This window comes from Budorcas taxicolor, chromosome 8, assembly GCF_023091745.1.
Source record: "Budorcas taxicolor isolate Tak-1 chromosome 8, Takin1.1, whole genome shotgun sequence".
Classification (NCBI taxonomy): domain Eukaryota; kingdom Metazoa; phylum Chordata; class Mammalia; order Artiodactyla; family Bovidae; genus Budorcas; species Budorcas taxicolor.
In genome coordinates, this window is record NC_068917.1 from 66,979,267 (window position 1) to 66,998,851 (window position 19,585).

The 19,585-nt window shown below is 42.6% G+C and overlaps 1 protein-coding gene across 1 annotated transcript; it reads right to left on the reverse strand.

The window, feature by feature from the left end:
• Nucleotides 1–15,569: 15,569 nt before the first annotated feature.
• Nucleotides 15,570–19,553, reverse strand: ALG2 (ALG2 alpha-1,3/1,6-mannosyltransferase). Its single transcript, XM_052645180.1, has 2 exons — nt 19,141–19,553; nt 15,570–16,602 (listed from the first exon to the last, which is right to left on the reverse strand). The coding sequence occupies exons 1-2, from the start codon at nt 19,486–19,488 to the stop codon at nt 15,700–15,702; spliced, it is 1,251 nt and encodes a 416-aa protein (XP_052501140.1). The 5' UTR covers nt 19,489–19,553; the 3' UTR covers nt 15,570–15,699.
• Between the last annotated feature and the right edge of the window lie 32 nt (nt 19,554–19,585).

The window sequence follows — 19,585 nt, forward strand, 5'->3', positions numbered from 1 at the left end:
TTTATGGACAGAAATAAATCCCCAGTCTAGGGCCGACCTGTACAAATCTGATCACAAATGATGGAATGGGGGAAACACTCTGAATTTAAAGAGGTGACTGGGGGGGCATGGTTGCAGTGTTTAGGAGCTAATATTTTCAGACCATAAATCTCTATGCTGTTCAAACATTACTAGTCACCAACTAAAATAAATATGATAGAACCTAGGAATTTATATCAATGTAGGCCAAGGTCTGTAAGTAGGTCATATGAAATGAAGCAGTTCTTTTTTCTAGGATCATCAAAAGAGGTACTCTCACCCTTCTTTCACTGTTCAGATGAGGAACTATCAGTGCTACTCGACACAACAGAGGCAGAAGAGGATGCATTGGCTTTTGGGGGTCTGTATGACTCAAAGTAGGGTGGGGGTCCTCAGGTGGGAGCATGGCTTTGGGAGAGAGAAGACCCATGTTTGCTTCTTGCTTGCTAGACTTGGTCAGGATTCTTCCCTGTTTAAACCCCATCACATATGATATGATGTATAGAAAAGCCTAAAGACTCCATACAAAAACTACTGGAACTGATAAATTCAGCAATGCACCAGGATATAAGATTAATATACAGAAATCAGTTGTATTTCTTTATACCTACAATGAAATATCAGACGGGGCATGTTAAAAGAAAAACAATACCTTTTAAAATTGAACTCCTCAAAATAAAATGTTTAGGAATAAACCTGATCAAGGAGGTGAGACTTCTACACTGAAAACTATAATACATTAACAAAGGAAACTGAAGATGATTCAAATGGAAAAATATCCCATGCTCTTGGATTGGAAGAATTAATATTGTTAAAAGGCCATACTACCCAAAGCCATATACAGGTATAGTGCAATCCTTATCAAATTACTCGTGGCGTTTTTCACAAAATTAGAACAAATAATCCTAAAATTCATACGGGGCTTCCCTGGTGGTCCAGTGGTTAAGAATTTGCCTGTCAATGGAAAGGACACTGGTTCAAGCTCTGGTCCCAGAAGATCCCCACATACCTTGGGGCAACTTAGCACACAAGCCACAACTGCTGAAGCCCACACACCCTGGAATTCATGCTGCACCACGAGAGGAGCCACTGCAATGAGAAGCCGTGTGCTGCAACCAGAGAGTGAAAGTCCGCACACAGCGACTGTAAGCCAGCAGAGCTAAAAGAAATAAAACTAAAAAAAGTTCATATGAAGAGTCATCAGACCCAGAACTGCCAAAGCTATCTTGAAGAAAATGAGCAAAGCAGAAAGCATAATCCTCTCAGACTTCAGACAATACTACAAAGCTACAGGAATCAAAACAGCATGGTATCAGCACAAAAACAGACATATGGATCAATGGAAGAGAATAGAGAGCCCAGGACTAAATCCACACACCTATGGTTAATTAGTCTTTGACAAAGAAGGCAAGACTACACAATGGGAAAAAGTTTCTCAGCAAGTGGTACTGGGAAAGCTGGAAAAGCTATGACATTCTCAGGCTTTTCTTGTTGTTTTTTAATTTGTAGTTTAAAAAAATGAGATAGCTAACATTAGAGTGTCTTTATTTTTGATCAGTTTTGAGGAAATACTGGTCAGGTATTTCACAGCATGTCCTATAGAAATTTGCCTGATATATTTACGGGTTTGAGGGAGGAAGGCCACAGAAGCAAACTGCCATTCTCATCACATTATAGCAAGAGTACATCCCAGCAACTTATCACTGTTGATGTTGACCTTGATCAGCTGGTTGAGGCAGTGTTTCTCAGATTTCTCCACTGTCAAGTTTCTCTCTTCCTCCCCTTTCATATTGTACCCTTTATGGGAGGCCCTAAAATTAACACAGAAGTTATACTCCACCTGTTGAGGGTGGGGTGTCTATATAAATTATTTGGAATTCTTCTGCATGGGTAATTTGTCTATTCTATTTTTCCTACTTATTTATTCAATCATTTATCTATATCAATCTGGACTCATGGATATTTATTTTATATTTTGGGTTATAATCCAATACTACTTTATTTTGTTGCTCCTATCTCCCACTGATATACCCATCAACGTGGGTTTAAAAAAATTTTTTTTAGCAATGTCTTACTTTTTGGCATTATATGAAGCTCTAGGCTTATCTTGTATATTTTCTACACTATCCTAGGCTAAGGCATTTATCTGTGAATCCTTTCTTTTACTGGAATCTGGTATTAGAAACCAAGAGTTGGTACCAGGTTTTCCTTTTTCCTGGGCTTTCCTGGTGACTCAGACAGTAAAGAATCTGTCTGCAATACAGGAGACCTGGGTTTGATCTCTGGGTTAGGAAGATCCTGTGGAGAAGGGAATGGCCACCCACTCCAGTATTCTTGCCTGGACAGAGGAACCGGGTGAGGGTGCAAAGGGTCGGACATGACTGAATGACTAACATTTTACTTTTCTTTTGCTTTTTGCTACTGAGTCATTTGTTGCCATTGTTGCCTTGCCAGGTGAGACACAAGGTAATATATGTGTGTACACTAACCTACATATATACACATATCTATAAAGATTTCTTTGTGTAACCATCTGTGTCTATATTACATTAAACATGAATTCAAACTAATATCTCCAACCACATCACTACGTTGATCGTTCAAAGCCGTTTCCCTTTGCTCACCTGAAAACTTCCACTTCAACAAGGAGATGCCTGGCTCCACCATCTGCCATCCACAGACTCATTTATTCAGTTCCAGTGGTTTCAAAATTGTTAATCTGTACACATATGGAAACAACTCTGTCAACCAGAGTGAAATGCTTGTGTGCCTTTGGTTCTGTAGACTCCAGTGATTTCCAGAGTTACCTGGCTGACTCAATGGAAAATACCTTGATGCTGGGAAAGACTGAAGTCAGGAGAAGAAGGGAATGACAGAGGATGAGATGGTTGGATGGTATCACAGACTCAATGGACATGAGTTTGAGCAAACTCTGGGAGATAGTGAAGGACAGGGAAGACAGGTGTGTGTGCTGCAGTTCATGGGGTCACAAAGAGTTGGACATGACTCAGCGACTGAACAGAACAACAATCTTTTTCTCCCACCCCTTTCAGAGAGATTGTCTCACATAGTTGTACAAAACTCCCTTTTCCCCTGGTAGGCTGATTTCAGTCCATGTAGTCAGCCTCAGGTCATCTCTGGGACTGCCTCTTTCTCCTGACTTCCCTTCCTCTCTTCCATCCTTCTGCCTTCTTCTTGGACCCTGATTCATCCTGCTCCCCTTCACCTGGTGTGGGCCAAGAAATACATATTCAGATTCTATCTTTAGGAGCAAAGGTGTGTTCTTACAATTGGTGGTGATGCTCCATGGATCTCCAGGGGATGGGGTCCATTGTCCTACTTCAGAGGATAGAAACTAGGTGCTAACTTAATCACCATCCACAGACGGCAGGGGTGAACAGGAAGATGGGGTGAACAGGGTCAGAGAACACCTGCCAGATGAAGGACTGTGAAGACAGGCTGGGAGGCTGGGAGGGAATCAGCCATGCCGTAGCCATGCCGCAATTTCACAGGATGCAGCTGTCCAAAATCAAATCATTCATGGAAACAGAATTTCATTTGCCTTTAAACATTGTGTCCTTCAAATGTCTCTAATATGTGTATTTTTAAAAAATCATCAGAGTATTGGAATACTCTGAGAAATCACCCACTCCTTCTTAAAAGGCAACCTAAATAACATCCTTGTAGTTATAATAGTCTCTGCGGCTCTAGGGTGGTGGGGGGCTGAAGTGTCAAGTGACATCCTCATCAGTTCTGTCCCTGGGGATGAGGAGGGAGCCTGACAGCTGAGCACTTCTTGCCTTTGATAAACACCTTTCTTATTCTAATTACACCTTTCCCTAAAGTAACTTTTCCAGCTTACTCTTTCACCCCACTCCTTACATCCCCTGTTTAAAAGGAGCCTATTCAGACAGCTTGTGAACAATGCTGCTTCGGGATGGTTTAATCGGGGGTAAGGAAACCTGTAGAAGGTCTTATCTGGGGTGAGCGTCTCAAGCATCTAAGATTATCTCCCTGTCACCTTGTGACCCGTCTTCTTCATGCTACCTTTTAATTTTGGTAGCAATTACGGTGTATATGGATAATGCCCATTAGCATATTCATGGTCATCTCGTCATATTTATTGTCCACACAACTCATTAATCTTCATCTACTTTGTGTGCTTGACAGCTCAATCTATTTTGCAATCTCTGGGAAGCAGCCATAGCCCCCCAAAGCCTTTGTTTTCCTGTAAATAAACTGTGTTGGGGACCAGAGGACAATGGTGCATCCCGTGGTGACTGACACCAGCCATGGCTCCTAATCAGGATGGGACTTCATTGCCAGCTGAGTCGAGTGCGTTATGGGGCCATTGTTCCATCGCTGCCAGGGCAAGAACACACACAGACAGTCACCTTCGCAAGATGGGTTGATTGTTCTTCAAGATTAGACCGAGGTGCCTTATTATCCGTCCCAGACAACAAGGCATCTCACCCAAACAGACACATTTGCAGGAACGGCCAGTACACTGGCTGGATTTGAATTGCTAATGTATAATCTGCCCAGCACAGATGTGCAATGAATATTTGGATGTTGTTTTGCCCGTCAGTCTAGGAGGCTGAATTGATGAGGTGATGAGTATTCAATGATGGGTCCTGGACATTGGCCAACAGCAGAGTTTGAGCACTTGGACTGGAGATAATCAGATTACCCCCAAAGTGCCTTTGCAGTAATTCAGCGGTAAATTCTGTTACAGAGGCTGTTTGGTGGGAAGTTTTTTCCTTTTTGGTGCAATTAGATGTTCTGTTATGCTTCTAAGACTTGGGACACATATAGAAGTTGCCTTCTGTCCTTACTTGCCAACTGTTAGGGCTGTGAGTAATATCAAACTGACTGCTTGAGTTTGAATTGGCCGTTTTTGAGCCTATTTTCTCAAGCTCAGTGTGCCTCAGTTTTTCCACCTGTTAAAATGGGTTGAAAAAGTCTATCAACCATATACAGCTGCCATGAGAACTCAATGAATTGATACCCACAGAAGAAGTCCTAGAATAGTGCCTGGCTCATAGTAAGTGCTTACCAAATATTAACTATAAACACATTACTGGTCACTTGCTTGCTCTTGAGATTACTGTGGTCAAATAGGTTGGGAACACTGGAAATAAAAGTAAACCACCTTCAGTATCTCAAGATGTCTCCTGGCCTTCACCATGCTACTTTGCCTAGTACATTCACAACTGTATGGAACACTTCCCACACTTATTTGACCACGAAAGCCTTTCTCTGGAGCATCTTTTACACCTGATTTTGCCTAGAACACACTATAGGAAAATCTACCTGGAAGATGTTAACACAACAATTGAAAAGGTTTTTAAAAAAACACAGGATTCAGGAATTTTATATAAAATCAAGCTATTCATATGTAAAGTCAATGGGAATTAATTATGCAAATACATGTATTCTCTCTCAAAAAAATGGTACTCAAAGTGTATTCTTAGGAAGAGGATGATAGCTCTGAAGGAGGAACTCAAGAATGGCAGACAAGAACTTGTAGGAAGTGGTGAGACCAGTTGATTGTATTGAAATAATTCTAAACAACTGCAGCAACTATCTTGTCAAAACTGATATCAAAAGATTAAAATATTTGGAAGAAATTATTTTACTAAAATAATGGGCTATTGGCATACATCAATGCAGATCAAAAGAATGAAGAAGGGAAAAGGCAAAGCAAGCGTCTTTTTTTAAGAAACAGAAAAAGAAGGTAGAAAGGATGACGCACTTCTGTTTAATAAAGGCATAATAAAAATAACCCACCATCCTTAACGGCTTTAAATATATATATACTATATCATTAAAGGCCAATACTCTTAGATCTGAGGTAAAAAACCCTTAGATACAAGGTTTCTCTGCTTATTAGATACATAAAAATAAAAAATGGAATATTCAAAATTAAAATGAGCAAAAGAAAGTCAGGTCTGGCAACATTAATATCAAGCAATGTAGAGTCAAAGAGTATGAAACTGTTAACTTCTTTATCCCCAGACCCTTGCACAAGGTTGGTTGTGAACAGATATTAGCCAGATGTATTGTGGAAGTGGAAGCAAAGGGCTAAAGTTATATGGGAGGGATAGTTTGTCTGCCAGGGCTCCTGGAGTGTAAGATCTTCATTTTTTTACACCTATTTTTTCTTCCCAACTCACCTTCTTCTGGGAACTGCTTCCTCCTCCTTCCTCTGGACCCTCTTGGACTCCTTTCTCCCAGCTATGTGATTCCTCCCACTGTGTGACCCCAGGTCCTGCCCACAGTGGATGGGAGCCCACCTGAGCCCAGCGAACAATAGTACCTTGCCTCCTGACTTGCTTCCTTATTTTTGGGGAAGACACCTGAATCAAGAAGGCTCCATCATTGTCCTTTGCTGATGTCTTTTCAAATGCTGATAAAGAAGGCTGGTTCCCCTTTGGTGATACACACAGTAAGATGGAGGTTCTCCACTGCTATTGGTGGTCATGTTTCCTGCCATAAGAAACTAGCCTATAATGAAAGACAGTGATGTCATATATTATGTCAAAATTGGTTTTCTGATAGCATGTGAATTCCTAATTCCATCTGAACCTTAAGCCTACCATTTCCCACTTCATTTATGCAATTTTTTTCCTTGAATCACCTATCCCTATAACTTCCTAAATAAATTCCCCTTTTCTGCATTAGCTACAGTTGGGTTTCTGTCACTTGGAATCAACAGTTCTAATACAGTTACCTTGTTAAAGTTTTATCTATGTTAAAAAGACATAGTGGTATGTCCTGATGTATGATATCATATTAATTCAGTTCAGTTCAGTTCAGTCGTTCAGCTGTGTCCAACTCTTTGCGACCCCATGGATTGCAGCACACCAGGCCTCCCTGTCCATCACCAACTCCCGGAGATTACTCAAACTCACGTCCATTGAGTCGGTGATGCCATCCAACCATCTCATCCTCTGTTGGCCCCTTCTCCTCTCGCCTTCAATCTTTCCCAGCACCAGGGTCTTTTCAAATGAGTCAGCTCTTCGCATCAGGTGCCCAAAGTATTGGAGTTTCAGCTTCAGCATCAGTCCTTCCAATGAACACCCAGGACTGATCTCCTTTAGAATGGACTGGTTGGTTCTCCTTGCAATCCAAGAGACTCTCAAGAGTCTTCTCCAACACCACAGTTCAAAAGCATCAATTCTTTGGCGCTCAGCTTTCTTCATAGTCCAACTATCACATCCATACATGACTTCTGGAAAAACCATAGCCTTGACTAGATGGACCTTTGTTGGCAAAGTAATGTCTCTGCTTTTTAGTATTAGTTACTGAATTGTTAAGTTAGGTGTCCAGGTCCCACAATGAAAGGGAGCATATAATTTGGCTTAAAGCAAGATGGACAAGGTAACTCAGTTTGAAAATAAACATCATCAGTTATTTTTAATTTCTATTTTTTGTGTGTATTACTGAATACTTTTGCAACCTTTTCACATGCCTACTTTTTTCTGATTTTCCTTGTTTTTGCTTTTTAAATTTGCTTTTAAAAATTTTAATATTTGCCTTTAGAATTTAAAGTTAATAATTTTCCTGCTAGGTTGCTTACAGTAGCAAACAACTGGAGCAATCCTAATATATAATAGTAAGGGATTAATTAGGACAAACTATACATCCCAAATAGGGCAATAGTTGGAAACACAAATGTTTCTCTCCGACTCTTTGCAACCTCATGGAGTGTAGCCTCTATGTAGCACACTCCTCTGTATGGGATTTTCCAGGCAAGAGTACTGGAGTGGGTTGCCATTTCCTTCTCCAGAGGATCTTCCCAACCCAGGGATTGAACCCGGGTCTCTCTCATTGTAGGCAGATGCTTTACCGTCTGAGCCACCAGAATATATAATAGTAAGGGATTAATTAGGACAAACTATACATCCCAAATGGAGAAGGCAATGGCAACCCACTCCAGTACTCTTGCCTGGGGAATCCCATGGACAGAGGAGCCTGGTGGGCTGCAGTCCATGGGGTCACTAAAGGTCAGACACGACTGGGCGACTTCACTTTCACTTTTCACTTTCATGCATTGGAGAAGGATATGGCAACCCACTCCAGTATTCTTGCCTGGAGAATCCCAGGGACAGAGGAGCCTGGTGGGCTGCCGTCTATGGGGTCGCACAGTCGGACACGACTGATGGGACTTAGCAGCACACATCCCAAATAGGGTAATAGTTGGAAACACAAATGTCTAAAAATATACTGTAAGAACATAAGTGACCAATAAGATTTTATGTTTTCTTTTATATTTGAATTTTTTAAATGAGAAAATCAGCTTATGGAGTATCAGAAAATATAAGCAAATGAATTAAGATTTTAATGCCTACTGATTAATCACACCCATCTGATTGCTGGGAAAAATATAAACAACCTCAGATATGCAGATGACACCACCCTTATGGCAGAAAGCAAAGAGGAACTAAAGAGCCTCTTGATGAGGGTTAAAGAGGAGAGTGAAAAAGCTGACTTAAAACTCAACATTCAAAAAACTAAGATCATGGCATCCAGTCCCATCACTTCATGGCAAATAGATGGGGCAAAAGTAGAAACAGCAACAGATTTTATTTTCTTGAACTTGAAAATCACTGTGGACAGTGACTGCAGCCATGAAATTAAAAGACGCTTGCTCCTTGGCAGAAAAGCTATGACAAACCTAGGCACTGGATTAAAAAGCAGAGACGTCACTTTGCCAACAAAGGTCCATACAGTCAAAGCTATGGTCTTTCCAGTAGTCATGTACAGATGTGAAGTTGGACCATAAAGAAAGCTGAGTGCTGAAGAATTGATGCTTTTGAATTGTGATGCTGGAGAAGACTCTTGAGAATTGACTGGACAGCAAGGAGATCAAATCAGTCACTCACAAAGGAAATCAACCCTGAATATTCACTGGAAGGACTGACGCTGAAGCTGAAACTCCAATACTTTGGCCACCTGATGTGAAGAGTTGACTCATTGGAAAAGACCCTGATGCTGGGGAAGATTGAAGGCAAGAGCAGAAGGAGGCGACAGAGGATGATATGGTTAGGTAGCCTCACTGACTCAATGGAATGAGTCTGAGCAAATTCCAGGAGATAGTAAGGACAGGGAAGCTTGGCATGCTGTAGTTCATGGGGTCACCAAGAGTTGGACACAACTTAGCAACTGAACAACAACAATATAAATAACACATGCACATATATTATCACATTTATTCATTTACAAGACTTTTATTTTCTACAAAAAATGGGACTACATCACACGTGCTAACTGACATGCAATAACATGTACTCATTTTGAGCATACAGTTGATTAATTCTGACAAATTTAGAAACCCTTATAACCACCACCATAATAAAGATATAGGACATTTCCATCATATCAGAAAGCTCCTTTGTACCCTTTCCTAGTCAATCTCTTATCCTGGGCCACAGGCAGCTTTCTGTCACTATAGATTAATTTTGCTTTTTCTTTCCTTAAGGTTTCATCTTCATGGAATCATACAATACAAACTCTTTCTGTGTCTGATTTCCACTTAGCATACTTCTGAGAGTCATCCATATCACTGGGCTCATAAGCATTTCGTTCTTTTTATTGCTGAGAAATAGTCCATCCCATGAATGTACCACAATCTGTTTATCTGTTCACCTGCTGATGGACACTTTTTCAGTTTTTGACTATTAATGAAAAAAGCTGCCATGAACATTTGAATAAGTCTTTGTTTAAATATGTTTTCACTTATTTTAGGCAAAATTTCTAGAAGTGGAACTGATGGGTTGTATGGTGTCATGTTTAACTTAGTACGCAACTTTCAACGTGGTTCCGAGCTGATTCCATTTTCTGTTCCTGTCAGCAATGTGTGAGAAGTCCAGGTGCTCCACACTCTCACCAACATTTTCACTGAGTCTTCAATTTTATGGGTGTGCACTGATATCTCACTGTGGTTTTGATTTGCACTTCTTTTAGGACCACTGATGTTGAACATCTTATCATGTGCTTATTGGCCATTTGTAGAGCTTCTGTGAAATGGCCCTTCAAACCTTCCCCCATTAAAAAAATGTGGGTTATTTGTTCTCTTGCTGTGAGACTTCTTTACATATCCTGGGTGCAGGTCTTTATTATATAAAATATTTTCTTCTAGCCTGTGACTTTTTAATTTTTGTAAATCAGTGTCCTTTGAAAAGCAGTTTTTAACTTTTATGAAGTCAACTTACCAACTTTCCCTTTTATGTTTTGTGCTTTTTGTATCCTATCAAAGAAATCTTTGCCTATCCCAAAGGCTGTGGAGATTTTCTAACTTCTACAGTCGGGCTTTTATGTTTAGGCCTATGAGCCACTTCATTTCTGCATATAGTATGAGGTAAAGAAATCAACTGGCAGAAATTAACTGACCACAGGTGCAGATGTATTTTAGGACTCTATTCTATGGCACTCTCCACATTGGCTTTACATCCTGTGTGTCACTGAATCATTTCATTCAGTCCTCTTACTCTCTTCACAACCATGTTATGCGGTGGGCTTCTTAGACCTGATTATACCCATTTTATAGAGAAACCTAGACTTGAGGATTATCACCTTAGGACACCTTCTCAGTAGCTGTGGAACCCTGAAACTCCGGCTTAAGTAATACAGAAAAGTAAAGGCTGATCTGGTATCATCAACTTAGCAGTGTGTTCTAACTCTGCCTGTCAATTTCCTGGGTGAGTGGTAGGTCACAAAGGTAAATCACAACCGTGCTATGCCTGTCCCCTCGCCCCACCGCCCAAGCCCCCACCAAACCCCAATACACACAGATACACACATACATACACACAACCCCCGACAGACATCTAGGCTGTATTTGTCTCAAAAGACATCAGTGGCTGGCCTAGTGATAGTGCTTCCTACTAAGCAGTTCAGCACTTGCTTGTGGTCCTGTTTCTGGATCACCAGTGGTTCACCCTTACTGTGAGCTCCACCTAATCCTCATCCTCTGGGCAAGGAGAGTGCTGGCTCCAGCAGCCACTTGGCTCAGAGTCAGCACGGTGAAATCCCTGCCTATTCCCACTCTCAAGGGTTCCTGTTTAATCAGAGGACAGCTGTCACTAGCTGAGCCCCCCACCCCTCAGCTAGCAGGCACGAGAGCACTAGTGTCTGGACGGTGGCACCCTCACAGGCTGTTGGGGATACAGCTGCAGGGGACTGAGGTTAGGAATGAAGGAGTAAGGAGTTCAAAGTGGCCTGAGATAAGGGGCTTCTGACAGTCGAGGTGGCGTGAGGCGCTTCAGAATGAACTCAGAAGGCTTCAATGGTCCCTGCGTGACTTCAGGCAGGTCCCGTGCTCTGGGGGCCTGTATTCCCACCCATGGAAAAGCACATTTGAATCACACAGAGTGATTTGTGGGGTCCTAAGTCAGCTCTGAGTGGACTTGATTCTGGGACCTGGAAATGCAAAGAAAGGAGGTCACACAACAGTGATTTGGCCGAGGTAGAGGGAAAAGTGCTGATGATCAACAGGGATCGGGGATGAGGAGAAGGCAGGGCAAGGGAGTGTACAAGTGCCTCATTTTCTTTAAGGAAGAAGATGGTTAAACCGGCATACTGGGCTGGTCAGAAGGTGGCCAGGCATTTATTGATGAAGCATCCATAGTACAACTGAAAGAATTCTCGACCTGGTCCAGGGCTTCACCAGCTGTAAGCCTCAGCTTTTCCACAGTGAGCATGGCTACAATAATTACCTGGAGTGATGCTGAAAAGAGCTCTGCCACAACCCAACCCCATGAATACAGTATTCTTAAGAACACAAATACTCTATAATAAAGCATCTTAAATCTTATTTCCATGTTCTATAAAGTAATTAGCCTCCAATTAAACTTACAAAAAAAATAAATAAAAGAGCTCTGCCAACTCTAAAGCCTTCCCAAACAGGAGTTCAGTATCATTAGTCATTAGATTCTTTCCAAACAGGAAGAACCACAATACTGCTCCCCCTTAGCTGACTGAGTGGACATCTTTTCTATGTACATGCCTCGACCCCCACCTCCAACTTGCACGCACGCGCGCGCGTGTGTGTATAGAATCTGAGCTAACTGGTGGAGATCCATGAAGGGCAACAGGGGTCAAGAGTTGCATCAATGTGCATATGGGAATGAGCTGACATGGGAAAACAGTCACCTCTTTGAAAGAGAGTGCATGAGAAAGAAACTTTCGTCTCCCATCTCCAGTTCACCCAGGCTCGGGGAGCAGGGGGCGGGCATGACAGTATTTTCTGGCATGGGTTCTTTCAAACACCCAACTCTTAAAACCCTTTGAGTGACCTCTCTGGTGGTTCAGTGGTTGAGAATCTGCCTTGCAATGCACAGGATTTGGGTTCAATTCCTGGTTGGGGAACTAAGAGGCCACATGCTGTGGAGCAACTAAGTTCATGTTGTAACTACTGAAGCTGAAGTGCTCTGGAGTCCACAACTAGCAAGTTTGTGTCCTTGCAAGGAAATATCCCGCATCATGAAACTAAGACCCAACACAAGCAAATAAATTAAAAAAATATTAAAAAATCAAAAAACCCCAAATCTTTTGAGTTACATCAGCTTGAATTTCTGCTCTGTCAAAGTAAATGACTCTGATAACTCCACTAGGACTTTGAATGACCCAGTGTTACTCAGTGAGGGCTACTGAGCAGGATTCCTCACAGGGTTGGCAATAGAGCAATGGGGTGCCATGTGGGATGCCAGTACCTCTTTTAGGTTCAGAGCACTAATCTGAAGACAGAGTATCCTGTCCCCCAGCTTTGCTTTGAATCAAAGAATGCTGTATTTATTCTGAATTTCATAAAGTATTAACGGTCATATGATATTTATGCTTGTCAAAGGAAAGTTGGCTGAGAAATTCTGGTACAGTGCCATCCAGGATGGATCAGGTAATCGGGGTCGAATCCCGGTCTACTCACGCTTCAATTGTGCCTTTCAGCAAGTCTTTCATCTCTCTGAGCTTCCTTGTGTATAAAATGAGGGACAATCATATCCACCTTAGAAGATTGCTCTGAAAAGGGAAGATGAGTAACAAACAAAGCCTTTCTAAACCTGGGGACCTGAACAGCTGTGCCTGCAGTAGGGTAGAGGACTTCTGACTGAACACACACACCAGCTGGGGCAGGGTGGAGGTACATGAAGAATGCTACAGTGGTTGGACTCAGCAATCTGAAAGCCTTGAGACGCTGCTCATCTCTCCAGGCTGTGCGGCACAGGCAGCTGCTTAACCATACTAATCTCTAAAGGGAAGAGCACCGAAGCTTCATAGACCTGTTAGGATTAAGTGAGCTGTCTGACGTGGCCAGTTAAGTGTTAGAATTACTAACGTTAACATCCTGGCAGTTTACTTCAGTTTCCCGTGCTTCTGTGCTCCCTAACTTCAGCTTACTTCTGGAAGCTGTGAATACTACTCCTATGGGCAAAGCTCCATCCTAGGTCTAGGAGGCAGGAGTTAATATGCCAGAGGCTGGAAGCTCAGGATGGGCTCTACATCCTTTCCAGATCTGTGGTCTTACTGTCACCTGCTGCGGCTTAAGACAATGAAGGGAAGTTAAACTTAAGACCCACAAATTCATGTAGTCCACTTTTGGAGGATCTGCATAGAAATGGTCAAACAGGCAAAAGTTTTAGTGTTTGGAATGGGTAAGCATCAGTTATGGCTCAAAGCATGACCGAGTCTGTCTTTCCTAAACCCAGTGGACAGAGTCATCAGGTCTTTCTGGAAAGGCTGCTGTTCCCTGAGAAACACATGCACCAAACCACAAAAGATGGAATGATCCACTTTACCGGGTGGCAAGCGTTCACAACACCAAAGAGAACTCAACTGAACTTCTCATTCCATAAGACTCAATAAACCTGACACTCTCATTTTAGAGAACTTCTTTTTGGTACAGTGATAAAATACTTCTGGCATATAGACAGACATGACAAATCACAACCTGAAACTCCATCCTCTAAAGAACCTCAGAGAACAATACAGCAGTGCAGCAGGCCCCCATGTGGAACTTCTGTAGTCATTTCTGATAGCCCCAAATTGCAAAACTAGCTAGCATCTACACAGCCCATTCTCTGTGCCAACTACTACTTTACTTTACATACATATGATAACTCATCACAACCCTATGAGCAAAGTACAAGAGTACAGTTACTCCACTTCACAGATGAAGAAGCTGAGCCAGAGATCAAGCAATTTGCCTAAAGTCATATCAGTTAATTAGGCTCTCAGGTCTTTGCTCTTAGAGTTGATTAATGTGGAGCCTTTGGCCAGTGATCTTTATTATTTTTTAAAAAATGAATTTTGCTTTAAAGATACACTGAAAACTGCTTTATGTTTATTTGTACTTAGGTGGTGGTGGTGGTATCTGGCTCTTGCAACCTCATGAACTGTAGCCCACAGGCTCCTCTGTCCATGGGATTTTCCAGGTTGCCATTTTCTTCTCCAGGCGAACTTCCCGCCCCAAAGATCAAACCTGCATCACCTGCACTGGCAGACAGATTCTTTACCGAGCCATCAGGGAAGCCCCATGTGTACTTAGACCAACAGGTAAATAACTAACTTTAAGACTGGTAAGTGCTATGAGAGGGTCAGAAAATGTAGAAGGGGAAGGCTGCTTCCAGTTCGGGAGTTGGGTAGAGGGTCAAGGAAAGCTTCCCAGCAGTGGCATCTGAGTTAGGCCTTGAAGGATAAAAAACACTAGTGTCTTACATTTAGTAGGTGCTTACTTAATAAAACACAAATATTAATGAAGTTGACGACTCAGATGACACCAGGAAACAAAAGTCTGTTAGTTGCTCAGTCATGCCCAACTCTTTGTGACCCCATGGATTGCAGCCCCCCCAGGATCCTTGGTCCATGGTATTTTCCAGGCAAGGATACTGCAGTGATTTGCCATTTCCTTCTCCAGGGGATCTTCCCGACACAGGGATCAAACCCAGGTCTCCTGCACTGCCCTAAACAAAATGCACCACATGTGTGACAACAGCCATTCGTTCCAATATTCAGTTACCCTAGTTTCTGACTTCAGGCTTGGCTGTCTACATTCCTAATACCACACAATAGATCACGGAGGCTGAAATCTAGTATTTTCTCTCTTCCTATGATAAATATCTTTTATTATCATATCTGTGTGCAAAACACAATAAACCATCTTCTTAAAAAACAAAAAACACAGAGCATTCTTGCTATGGGTCCAGGCAAAGGTATGACTAACAAAAATTCCCTCACAGAGGTCACTGAACACTGAGGTGGACTGATTCTAGGAACTATAGTAATTGTCTTCTCGTGAAGCCAAATTAATCAACTTTGATGATACATTTTAAGTATTAAAACCAAATAAGGCACAATATGACGCAAAGTTTATAAGTAGAATAACAGTAATCTAGAGAACATGATTAAAATATTCTGCTGAACATGGAACTGTACCACATTTATATCTTAATCACCATTAGTAATACTAAGAATTATTATAGCATAAAAAATATTGTGCTTCTGAAAAAGTAGTCTGGGAGGTATAGGGTAGAGGAAAGTGACTCAGATTCAAGTATATTTAAAAAAATTTTCTTCTGTATTAGATACTAGGTTGTTTTCCTTTGGTTTCAAAGCTGGGTGTATAATCTACAAATGTGATATTAATGAATACAGCATAAAAACTTCAAAAAAAACAAAAAACAACTATACCAGCAGTTTGGTGACATATTGGTAAAGCTGTTCGGTAAATGCTTCAGGGGAAAACTTCTCTTTCACCCAGTTTCTTCCAGCCAGTCCCATTGTGGCTTTTAAGGAAGGTTCATGGATGAACTTTTCTATTGCTTCTGAGAAGTGTTCTGGGTCAGGGTCACACAGAAACCCTGTGACACTGTGGACGATGGACTCCAAGGGCCCACCTGAATTAACAGCAATGACGGGGCACTGCATGTACATGGCCTCCAAGGGAACGATGCCAAAGTGCTCATTGCTTGGTGTGTAAAGCACACACGTGCAGCCTCGGAGGAGTGAGATTTTCTGTTTGTCTGAGCAAGACCGAAGGAAGGTCACATACTGACCGAGGTCAGACTGCTGGACCATGTTCTTCAGTTCCTGGTAGTGCTGTACGTTCTCCAGGACTCTCTCATCATAACCCCCTGCAATGATGAGATGAACTTTGTCCCAATCTTGGGATGTCAATCTTGCACGCAGCTTTACAAGGGCTTCTAGTGCCAAAGTCAGATTTTTCTTCCTTTCATACCTGTTGATGGAGAGGAATACGAATTTTTTCCCCTGGGGGACTATGTCATCAAGCTTTTCAGGAATAGCAGAATCAAAGCTGACGATATTCAGAGACGGGTAGAGGACAGCAGGGTCTATGTGAGACAGGGACTTGAACGTTTCCTTGAAAACGGCAGCTGTGAACCGGCTGTTGACCAAGATGCAGTCTGCCATGCCTGTCGTATATTCCTCTACCCAGTCGACTGGGGCCCTGTATAGGCGTTTAATAAAAGAATCTCTCCTGGTGAGAAGCAGATCTGGGAAGTGACAGTAAAACAGGATTTTCTTATGCCGTCTGGCCAGCTTGAACACGGGGATACAGGCAGACACCTAGCCAAAGCAAGAATCAGGAGATGAAGTGACTGGTCAACTAAACTTCAGCCAAATTAAACGAACAGGCACCTGCCCTGCCTCTTCATTTGTGAGCCCCTTGTGGGCAATGTCTGATTTCCCTTTGTGTTCCCCCAGACTCTCACCTAGTACAACGCCTGGTGTATAGAAGGTTGGGAGACATTTTCTGGATACATGCTAAATATTTAAAGTTGCAAGTCCAGTGGTTTCCTCTAGAACAGCACTGTCCAAGGGAAAGAAAAAAATCTAGTAACTACGCAACAACTTTTTAAAGGTTAATTTTAATGTATTCTAAAGTATTATCACTTCAAACATAATTGATAGTTAAGAAGTTAATAAAATCTTCTCATCTCTTTTTTTCACATTAAATCTTTAAAATCAGATGTGTATTTTACTCTTATAGTACATCTCAGTTCAGGCTGGCCACATTTCAAGTGTTTAAAAGTCACCCAGGGCTAGTGACTACCACACTGGAGTCACTCCAGAATCTACCTCCTCCTAAGGAACTGAATGAATGATCTATAGTAGTTTAATGTAGTTTAGAGTGGAATCAAGATTGCCAGGGATTGAATTTCAGCTCTACTAGCTAGCTGTGTGACTAATTTAACTCTCTGTGGGTCTTGTTCTGTAAGGTGGTGACAATTATAGTTTAAAAATATATATATATATAGTTTAGGTCATTATTAAGTGCACTGGTGTTATGTAAAACCTGTAAGAATGTAGCACACACTATGTGCTCAGTATTTATTGAAATGTTAACCATGATCGTCACTAGAGACTTTCCTTCCTGTTGAGTCATCTTTACAAATCACTTAATCTCTAGCTCACTTAACACCTGAAAAAGGTGAGCTTTATGGGTACTGAGAGATTTATTCGAAGCTAGTTAGAAAGTGGCAGACGTGGAACTGGAACCCAGGCTCGGCCAGGCTCGTTGGTCCACTACAGTCTCAGCTGCCTGATGCTTACTGACTAGTTTTACGCGTGTGGATTGCTTGGTAAATGCCCATGTTTCTCCAAAAGACGTGACCTGCACACAAGCAAGGATGACAAAAGTAACTCGGAAGTTAACAGTTAAATACAGATACAAACGTGATGCCATTTCTACCTATCAGTTTGGCAAAGATTAAAACAGTTTACAATAGCCAATGTGCACAGAGTAAGAGGCTCTATTGCTGTGGGAGACTAGAAGGACACAGCCTCTTTGGAAGGCAAATTTGGCAAGCTCTACTGTCATTTAAGACACACAACTTTTGGACCTACCAGTTTTATTTCTATGAATTTCAAAGACAGTGCTTGCAGAAATACAAAAAAAAATGAAGATATAAGGATGTTTATTACAACACTGAACTGGGACTTCTCGGTGGTCCAGTGGTCAAGACACTGCTCTTTCAATGCAGGGGGTGTGGGTTCCATCCCTGGTCAGGGAACTAGATCCTACATGTTGTGCAGTGTGGCCAAAAAAACAAAAACAAAAAAAAGCCCAAAACCGATTTATTCACACAAAAAAACCTGGTCACACTGCTACTGTCCTTTAGCAGAAAAATGTATAAAGTATGACAAGGTCAAACAAAAGCAAATTTTCCAGTCGTTGTGAAGAATGAAGTGAATCTGTAATATTGATATATAAGGAAGTCCTAAGCAAAACTTTTTGCTGAAAAAGAGCAAGTTGACCAATAGTAGGCGTGTCATAATCCTAATTATAAATAAAAAGATGCATCTATAAACAGACATCATATGCTAGTACAGCCACAAAGAATTTCCGAATGCATACAGAAACTGTTAACAGTGTCTCTCTTTAGGGAGCGGAACCAGGATGGGGTTTTTGCATTTAGTCTTTCACAGTATTTGAATTTTTAGTCCTGAGTAAATGTTACTTTTTAAAATAAAAAAAAAAAATTTTGGGGGGGGGGTGAGGGGGGGAAAGAGACATAAAAAGGATCTAGAATAGCTAGAGTCCAGATCCAGGTAAAGTGCTTGGACTTCTCCAAAGGCTAATGGGGAGCCATGTTAAAGTTTTAACAGCGACATGACATGAGCTTCGGGTGTTTATAAACACCCTACACTACTGAGGAGCAGAGTGCTTGACAGCGAAAGTTATAATGGCACACGGGTAGCCTGGAAGTAGTGTCAACAGGAATAATGACAATAGGAAAGACACAAGTTACTGAGAAGTAAAACTTGACTGAAGGCTGGCTTCTAATGTTTGCGTTTCTTAGAGCGAGCACCAAGGCCCATATGCTTCAGAATCACCCGATGATCCAGTGAAAATGCAGATTTCGGGGGCACACCTCAGCGGCCCAGGATGAAACCTCCTCAGGGTGGGGCCAAGTTATAGCATGTCCATACTAAAGTTCGAGCTCCGTGGTGTCACTCCCACTCTACCCTCTCCAGATCAGTCCCCACCTTTCCGAACCACAGACCCAAAGAGGTCAGCAGAGGTCCTGGTTGGGGGGGGGGGGGTGCACTTCTCAGGAGTGAGTCAACGGGAACCGCGAGGGTCGGGCGGGGCCGCCTCACCTGGTCGCACACGACCACGTCGAACTCCTCATCGCCAAGGAACAGCACGTAGAGAGCCAAGAACATCATGCGCACGTAGGCGCAGACAGCGGCGCCACGGCCGCCCCAGCCCAGGCTGCGAGGCAGCCAGTCCCCGGCGCAGTGCACCGACAGCTCACGGCTCTCCGCGAAGCAGTGGCCCGGGTCGTAGTGCGCCGTCCAGATCTTCACGCTACATCCGCGCGCCTGCAGCGCCAGCGCTGCGTCGAGCACCAGTCGCTCGGCGCCGCCCACGCCCAGGTCTGGGTGCAGGAACAGCACGGTTGGCTTAGGACCTGAGTCCGCATCTTGGCCCGGCTTCTCCGCCATGGCCAAGGAGCCACGCCCGCGCGGAACGCCCGTGCCACCAGCCCTCTTAAGGGCTTCCGCGCAGGTTCCTTACTTCCCAGCGGGCCCTAGCGGCGCG